This window comes from Pararge aegeria, chromosome 14 (genome assembly GCF_905163445.1).
Source record: "Pararge aegeria chromosome 14, ilParAegt1.1, whole genome shotgun sequence".
Classification (NCBI taxonomy): Eukaryota; Metazoa; Arthropoda; class Insecta; order Lepidoptera; family Nymphalidae; genus Pararge; species Pararge aegeria.
Genome location: NC_053193.1, coordinates 4,771,343 through 4,780,547, shown reverse-complemented (window position 1 = coordinate 4,780,547; position 9,205 = coordinate 4,771,343). Strand labels below are relative to the sequence as shown.

The window sequence follows — 9,205 nt, the reverse complement described above, 5'->3', positions numbered from 1 at the left end:
GATAAACTTTAGTAATAAAAAACATACATACTTTTAAAATCAAAAGCTAAAGAATTTTTTTACACATTATTTGCAAGTAAGTGTTAAATCATATGACAATGTTTGTAAACACATTATTTAATTACATATAACAAAATAAAATAACTGCATATCGGTATATATTATTAATAAATGTTTCATCGTTGACTATAATAAGTCATTAATGTTCTAAACCAAAATAAATAAATTAGGTAAGATGTATGTGCAGTGAATATATAAACACTTAGTTGTATCGGCTGTTAATGGGAAGCTTCGCTGTGTTACCATGTAGGTGAAATATTCCTATTGGGGGCATCCATTTATTATGTGATGCGATTTTTCAATTCCACCACCTCCTTTTTCCTCTAATGAGATATCCTGAGATTTTTTCGATCCTCTATCTCACGAAAGATTTTTCAAAATGCATACTTTAATTTAAATAACTTAATTTGTTTGATTGCGTTAGGTTTATGAAAAAAACAATAAAAAAGCTCGATCTTCCCAAATGCCTCACGTAATAAATGGACGCCCTCTCTTCAATGGGATATTTGATTATTAATTGAATGGTACGGAGGCAATAGATTTCAGATTTTATAGTGATAACCCGTTAATTTCTCTCTCGCGTTGATAGTAGCTGCTACCGGTATAAAAAAACCCTAACTACTATTAAAAACTTTAAAATCAGTTTGATTAAAAAGTTTTTAATTACAAAATAGATTCTAATTTTGTTTGTATATTAAAAAATATATACAAAATACGAAAGAATGTTACCAAAAAAAAAATACAAAAGTTATGCCAACTCCGTTGGTTGTATTTTTTAAACTGCATTTAGGAAATGGCTTGTAAAAATCCTTTCATTCGCTCTACTGACATTAGATTTATTATTTTTCTCAGGACGTTGATTTGAACGACAAAATATGACTTTACAGAGTGTTAATATATCTTTAATTATATTTGAAAATACCTACAATATATTTACGGAATTAAGATTTCGCATTTAAATTTATAATGTGTTTGAGAATTTTCTACATGCAGAGCTCCAAAAAGAAAACTTTATTTCAATATGTAATGCCTCAAAATTTGTATGTAATCTAGTCGATGTGTTAATGGGTAATCAAATATCTTATTAAATAACTTATGAATTTTCAACATTAATCATCTGAGCTATTCAGTATTATTATATTTTATAATTTAGACTTATAAAAATTATGCTAAACAAGAATAGTGAGTATTTTTTCAAAGATCTTAGATATATTTTTTTCCTTGTAGTGTAATTTATTAGAACAATGTATCAAAGCGTTTCTTAATAATTACATATCTATAAAACTTGTTTGCTTTTAAATAAATGATATTTAAAAAAAAAATCTTACTGATAAATAAGATTCTTGTATAAGTACAAACTATAAAATTTATAGTTCGAATCCCAACAATATTATATTTAAATACAATGGATATGTGTTAACGAGAACATAATGAGAAGATAAAAATAAAAAAAAATCTTTCAAAGCATATAGAGGCCGTAAAATATTTTCTACGATTGTGTATAATACAAATCTGGCTTGATTTTATGATACTTTTATTGTAAACAATCTTATAGCGTGATTAGTTAAGTGGAATAGCTTGTATAATATTTTTATAATTACGCTCCTTTCAAATACATAGATAACTGTTATCGATTATTATCGTTTTTAATATCGCTAAGTGTGAATGTACCTTTTATGGTAAATCTTGACACAAGTATTCAATTGGCATACAAATGTAAAATTAATAATTGAATACGTTAAATTTTTAGCAACAAAACTCTATTGTATTAATTATAAGAAAAGATAACAACTATAAAACTTAAATATATACTTAAATAATATCTTAAAGATAAAGAATGGAAAACTTGAATGATAAAGTTACATTTTTATGTCGCTTGAAAATGTTGGAGTATTCATTAAAGATTGTATGTTGAAGGAATACAATCGAATTCGCTGCTGAAAATTACATGTATCAAATTTTGAACTTAATTTCAATTGTATGCAATTTCTGGTGTCGGGATTCGCCTAAACTAAAATGTAGACATTATTACAGATATTTTAGATGTAGATATATAACAGTATATTAGATCTGTTCTGATAATAAAGATAATAAAAAGAGAAAATACACAAAAAATTGTAATAAGTGTTAAATATTATGCTAAAGTACGGTGTTTGGTGACATAATGTTGTTGTGCATAGCGATGTAATGTTTTAGTTTGTTGACCGAGAAAAGCATATTTCACTAGTGAGTTACTGTGTTAGTAGTAGTAGAGTAGTTTTTAATGTAAAAACTGATGACAACAAAGTTGAAGTAAACAGGTGTTACGGTTATGACCAAAATCCTATTACAACAGTCAATAGCTAAAGCAAACCAAAACGGAGCACCGCCATCTTGAAGTAGTTTCGCTGCATCACATAATTTTCGTTTAGTATTAATTTTGGCTTGGGGAAGCTCCAATCTGTTTCCAATTTTTTTTTAGAAAAAATTAAATACATCCTAAATATAAGAATTATAATACTGAAACAAAACGTTAACGATATCAAAATAATACTGCTTTATTAGTTGGTAGTAAGGCCTTCTATTCGATTTTGCTACTTTTGTTTGTACACTAGGTTTGGACATATGGTATGATTGGACAAAGTAATTCACTATTGAATAATGTGACTCACGCTTATTTCCTTTTAAATATTCATATTTCACATAATGTTATGTTTATAATTTGATGTTGGACTCTTTTATTCTACAAGAATTTCAACGTAGTTTGAAGAATTTTATTTACCTAAAATAATTTTTACTGGTGTGAAAATCTACTTACTTTACTTTATATACGGAAAACTGGTAGTTGTTAAGGAATCTTTCTAGAATGCTTTCTAATAAAATAAATGAGTCGAATATTAAATGTTGTGGTATAATGAATACACTGAATTTCGGATGTTTAATAAATATAATAATTAAATTATTTCGGGTATTTTTAAAGCCTTTTTAATAATTAGATCGTACCATTTTTTTATATTCGTTTTTTTGATCTCGAACCTTATTACTATAGCTACAGAGCTGATATTTCGGTTGTACCCTAATCTCAGTCATATGAGGGGGCAATAATAAAAATCAATAGAAAATTATTGTGCATTCAATTAAAAATTCGATTGAGAGAATTAAACTGTAAATTGTATAATTTACACGCACAACAATACCTGAAATGATATGTTATTGTATTTAATAAATTTTACTATTTGTTTATGGTATTATCATGTAAGTGAGGCGGTAATGAAAATAAATTGAAATGATAGATATGTGTTAATGTTGTTTTATTTACAAAACAGCCATGTTTTATATTATTCAATAGATCTCGTTTACTATCACTAACCATGACAGTAAAAACCTTTGATTTTATATGTTACTGTCGTAGTAAAAACAGTTTCGTTGACCGATTTCCTTCCGAGATTTTCCTTGAACTACGCGAGAGATACGAGAGTGCGCAAGTGTCTGCGTAAACACAGGCAGTGTCAGCACTCTGTCCTTTTAAATAACCCTATGCAAAACATTTGATTGGTTTTTTAGTTAGCAAAAACAAGCAAAGTAGCCCTTTCACATTTAGAATTATTAGTAAAAATGAAACTTACAGTTCTGAGAACGTGTATCATCAATTATCAATAAGATCTAGGATCTTAGTCGAGTTTATAAACCGGTTTATAAACTACGCTTCTAAAATTGCCTGTCAAAGGGGCTTAGGAAATACTTAAAGCTGTGATATTTTAAGAATCAGTTTCTAAAACATACCTCGACTTTCTTGAAAAATAAGAATTATAATTCTGAAACAATGCGGTAGAGATCGCTTATAAGCGAGCCGCCTATTGTACCTTTTCTTTTTTTTGACGTGACAATTTCGATGGAGCCGGCTGCAGGCACGAAAAAACATGACGTATGCTGCGTTACCTCGCTCTGAGGCGTTCCATTCAAGGCTTGAAGTGCAAGCGAGAGCGCGGAACGAGCGACAGAGGCACAGTCTGCCTCCGCGTTCGACATCTGTCTCTCTCCTACTTGAGTGAGCGATGCGTCCCTGTGGACAGCTTCTATACAATAATACATTTACATGTTTTCGGTAAGGATGAAGTGCAGTGAAAAGTGAATGTGGTGTCAATTGTTTATAGCAACGATAATATCAATCAAACAAATAAAATTAAAATTTTCTTTTGAAAAATGCCATTCCAACAGTATTTTCTTACGACGTTATCACGTTCAACTATCGACAGTAAACCGACTTTACAGACAACCGTATATTTGTTTTTTGTTCTAATTCTTTGTATTTGGTGTAAAATAAAGTGTATTTTTATGACTTTTGATTTTGATATGATACTGATTTAAGCGATGACAGTAAGCACCTAAGGGTTCCCTTGACAGGTCGGGACTTACCGGTGGTGATTGCAAAGACCGATGTCCAGCAGTGGACGTCAATCGGTTGATGACATAATAATTATGTACCGTCGATGAACAAAAGGCGGACGCCATACGAAAAGGTTTTATCTAAAATAACGAATAAAACGAAAAAAACTTGTTTTCATTTTCCAGATTTATTTCTGAACGACACTTTTCCTTACTTAACTAGTGAATTATCACAAATAAACAGTGAAACTGATGATTCACAGAATCTAATGACAAGGAAGATCCTTTCGCTTCTCTAAACTCAATCTGGCACGCGTGTGGCAAATTGTTAAATTAATACTGATCGTACGTTACCTACCTAGAATCTTTGGACTTTAATTTGAATTTGCTTAGACTCAAGAAATAACGAAACATTGTATCTGACTAAAACTAACTTTGACTGAGCAAAGTCAAAAGCCCAAGAGATCTTAGACGTCAATTTTCATGACATTACAAGTACCTACGTTATGCCAAGGACATGGGCGCATTGATGTAAAATTTAAAAACTCCGTAACTACTCGGCTAAAATAGTAACATGCGATCAGCACACACCATTACAAAAACTACGAAATTTGACTGAGTAGAATATAATTTAGAAGTGAAATATTTATTTATGCCCGTGTATTTTTTGGTCAAGTTTCTAGCAGACTTATTATTTCTAACCCACACATGAAGACAAATATTCGTAACAAAAAAATTTAAATAACCGTTAAAAATATTAAAGATATTCATTTTAAAAGCTGGATTGATTGGAACTGCACAAATAAAACGGATTTAATTTTACAACGTACGACGGGAAATCACCCAAAACGCGTTCCAAACTCAAATTATCGATTCATCTAAGACGTACCCACGCAGTGCTCAATATGAAATTTTCTACCCTAATCGATCGCCTAAAAGTTAACTACGATCTGTTGCATCGAAACACCTATGTTACATGGGATACAGTATCGTCACTAGATGGCGCTCTTTTTATGATTTAATATTGTAAATCCAAAATTATATTCTACAAAACAAATGGGTGATATTATATTTTTTTTTGCAGTGGTAATTAACCACTCAATTATTAAATATAATATAAGGGTGCCTAATGCACTAAATATTTAATATTTTTTACATGCATTACCAAATTACACAAAAACAGTCAACATTTCTATTCATTGCTTTTTCACACGACTTTTTCAGATGCAACTGTTAATAATTTATTACCCAAAAGCTATTATTTTGAATCAGGTAAGTTTAATTTCGCTATTGATGTCATATTTACAAAAATAAAGATATATAATAAATAATAACGGTTTATATTAATTATATGATGTTTTAAATAATTATGGAATCGGAACTTCAATTTCTGGCGAAACTGAGACCAATGCCGAAATTCGGTTTCGGCCACGCAAACTATTACATTTCGGTCGGATACAGCAGCTTCACTTTTCGTCGTGTGAAAAGGCTCTAAGACATTATTTACAAAATTAGACTTAATATCTAAGATATTATACAAAACAATTATGAAAGACCTAAAAACGGAATCCTAATTAAAAACTTATAAATAATATCACTTGCCAGTAAAGGAACTCAGTGAGTAACTGAATAAAAGTTTAATTAAACAGATCTACAAAAAAACTTAAAAATAACAACAAATTTTTAAACAATCTGTCAAAAGAAAAATCATACAAGAGAAATAGGTATTTACAATAAATATAAAGATGGATGTAATAAATTTCGAATTTAACTTTTTGATGACCTCTTGAGGAATTGCTTTAGGTTTTTCTGCGGGAGGTCCCAAGTTTAATTCCCAGCAACCAATATCTGGAATTTATTTCAATTTGAAATTGGCTAAGGTCTGGAAAAAGGCTACAACCGTTTGCTAGTTTAGTAGCTACCATCAAAAGATTTGCCATTGCAGTAGAAATTATTTCACTAAAAAAGATATCTTACAATAGGAATATAATTTTGTTAAAATTGCAAACAATAATACTATATATGTAAGGAATTGAATTATGTTTTTTTACATTAACACTTATGTTTTTTTTCCTACATATTAATTACTATTTACTTACTAATAATAAATCTGTTTACTTTTTTTTTTCATTTGCTCTTACCTGGTAATGTCTCTCTACTGGAATCTGTACAATGGGACTTAATTTACTTCTCAACATCAACAAATGCCATTAATTAAGATTAATTACAGTTGCAATTTTTTTTGAACACAGTGATGAGTTGTTAGTGCATTGTATCACAAAAATATTTTTGTACATTTTTATATAGGAATTTTTATTACATCCGGCACATTATGTTCTGGGTTTTAGAAAAAAATATTTTGCCGATTTATTTCTGACGAGCAGGTTAAACCTAAAATGAGGACCTCACAAACTTCATACCATGTATTTGCATTTGAAATGAGCAATTCAGAAGTTGTTGAGGAAACCAAAACCAAAAAAGTAATTATCAAAATCAATTCAGCTATTTTTTAGTTGTAGCAATACCATAGAAATTGCACGTCAGAAGATTTGGACCTGGGTAGGTGAAATAACAGAAAGATTCAAATTGAAAAAACAATTTTCAATTGGAATTTCAATTTTAGTAATTGGAATAGGATATATAATATATAATAGCATTGCCAATGTGTGTTGTTGCAATTATATTGTACGTAAGCAAAGTAAAGATTTTTTTCAATGCACTATGACACAACTTATCAACCTGTGCTCAAAGTATAAGACTCCTGTAGCATTAGTACAAGATTTGCTTGATCGCAATCAAGAAGTCCTTTGTTTTGCCTGCTATTCTTTACCTTGGGCGTTCGACAGAATATTTGTATAACAAAATCTAGAAGTACAGGATTTCAATCTCTTAAACAAGTGACATTAAGTCAATTTTACTTTGACAATACAGAGTTTGATATGCAAGGACAACTCAATTGTGAGCAAGCAAATCTTGTCCCAAGGTTACCGATATACTTTTATTCAGACATAAGTAAAGAAGTCACAATACCACATTTAAATTATTATACAATAAATTGTTTGTACAATTTGTAACAGGCTTGAAACCTAGAGAAATCATTTGAATGTCCTCTCACACTCTCTAAGCCCTGCCTGTAAGCCTATACTACTTCTTAGCCTTTGCAGAGTTCCCTTGCTTATTCGGCGGAGTCCATCTTAATGCGGAAGGATCTATGCAAAGTCTGGGCTTCTTAAAATGTGAACTGGCCAGCTGTTCAGCCACAATTTTGGGTGTAACACAGATAACATGCTGCCCCTTCCAATATTTCACCATATTCATTGATTGTAAAGTAGATATGATATCCGTCTGAGATATTCCAGTCATCTGACTCAAATCCTTAATACTTAAAGTACCACGACTAGCACTTAATACTTCCAATAGAACATAGGACCAGTATGATCTATAACTTAGTTTACCTAAGTCAGACAGCGGCTTCTCAGGGCTACCAACAACTTGTTCAAGTCTAGAGAGTTCATAGCTAAATGCAATAAGCAGTTTACCATAACCTTGTCTCTGGTATGGAGGCAGAGTTAGTATACAAGCAACGTTGTTGCCTTCGGGAGAATCCTTTTCCTTTGAGAAGTAGCCAACAAGATGCGCTCCATGCTTGTCAACTTCGCATAAAATATAAAAAAGAAATTGCTCTATATCAAAATACAGTGTTTTATGGTCTAAAAATAACTTTGCTAATAGACATAGGTTTTGGCAATATATCTTATGCTCCTTACCATCTGCCTCAAAAATAGCTATTGTACCTTTACGATATATTTCGCTGCCTTGTGGTTGGCGAGCAGTACACTCACTCAAATGATACCTGTAGGTCTTCTCCATTCTCATATATTTGAGGCAATATTCACAAATCCACAATTTTGACTGTTTACCATACTCGTCAGGGTAAGGACTGAAATACCAAGTGTCTATTTCGTATTTACCGATCTGTATTCTGTCGATGTATTTGACTTTAGTGATTGCTTCGTGTTCTTTTTCCAAGGCCGCTGTCGTAGGGTCCATTTCCGCGTACGACTTCTGTACATGATTGATCTCGTCATGTTTACGTTTTTGATTGCGCGTTATTTTGCGGCCGGACTTGTCTGTGAGCAGGTGGTCAGAGTTTATGTTGTTATTGGAATTTTCGCACACATCAAACCTATCGGACATCACCCGGTGGCGCGAAACCCATTCGTCCAATCTTCGATCATAACCGACATAGTGCACATAGTATTCATAACACGATTCCGCGGCGTTGTACCGCGTTTGTATTATCTCAGCCGGGTGCCATGACTCATCTGAACGCCGCACTAAATAATGCTCTCCGATATCCAAAGGTTGCTCCTGCGTAGACTCCGAGTCTTCGTTGTCGGTGCTACGGCACTCGGGGTTCGGTAATTCATTGTTCACAATTGGTTTTTCTAAGTCTTTATCACCTTTAGCCATATTAAACAATAATCATTTACGGATCACGCAATACCGCGCAACACAATCAACCATGCCATTTCTTGATTCATCCATAGATTATAAACTAAAATCGTTTGTCGCGCAAATCAAAGACATAGGAACTAGGGAAGAAAAGTATAAATCGGTAATTCCAATAATAGATAAATTTTAGCCAATGATAATACTTTACTCTAACTCTTAAGTCTTAAACATAAAAATATCCGAAGATAAAGTTCTCAATAAAAGCAATACAGGCGTGGCGTGGAGAATTGCAATTTTTCTTGTGTTAGATACACTTCGCTCTGCT

The 9,205-nt window shown here is 31.6% G+C and overlaps 1 protein-coding gene across 1 annotated transcript; it reads right to left on the bottom strand.

Annotated features, from left to right (window-relative positions):
* Nucleotides 1-4,594: 4,594 nt before the first annotated feature.
* Nucleotides 4,595-8,956, bottom strand: LOC120629236 (histone acetyltransferase KAT8). The gene has a single exon (XM_039898105.1). The coding sequence runs from the start codon at nt 8,896-8,898 to the stop codon at nt 7,570-7,572; it is 1,329 nt and encodes a 442-aa protein (XP_039754039.1). The 5' UTR covers nt 8,899-8,956; the 3' UTR covers nt 4,595-7,569.
* Nucleotides 8,957-9,205: the final 249 nt, after the last annotated feature.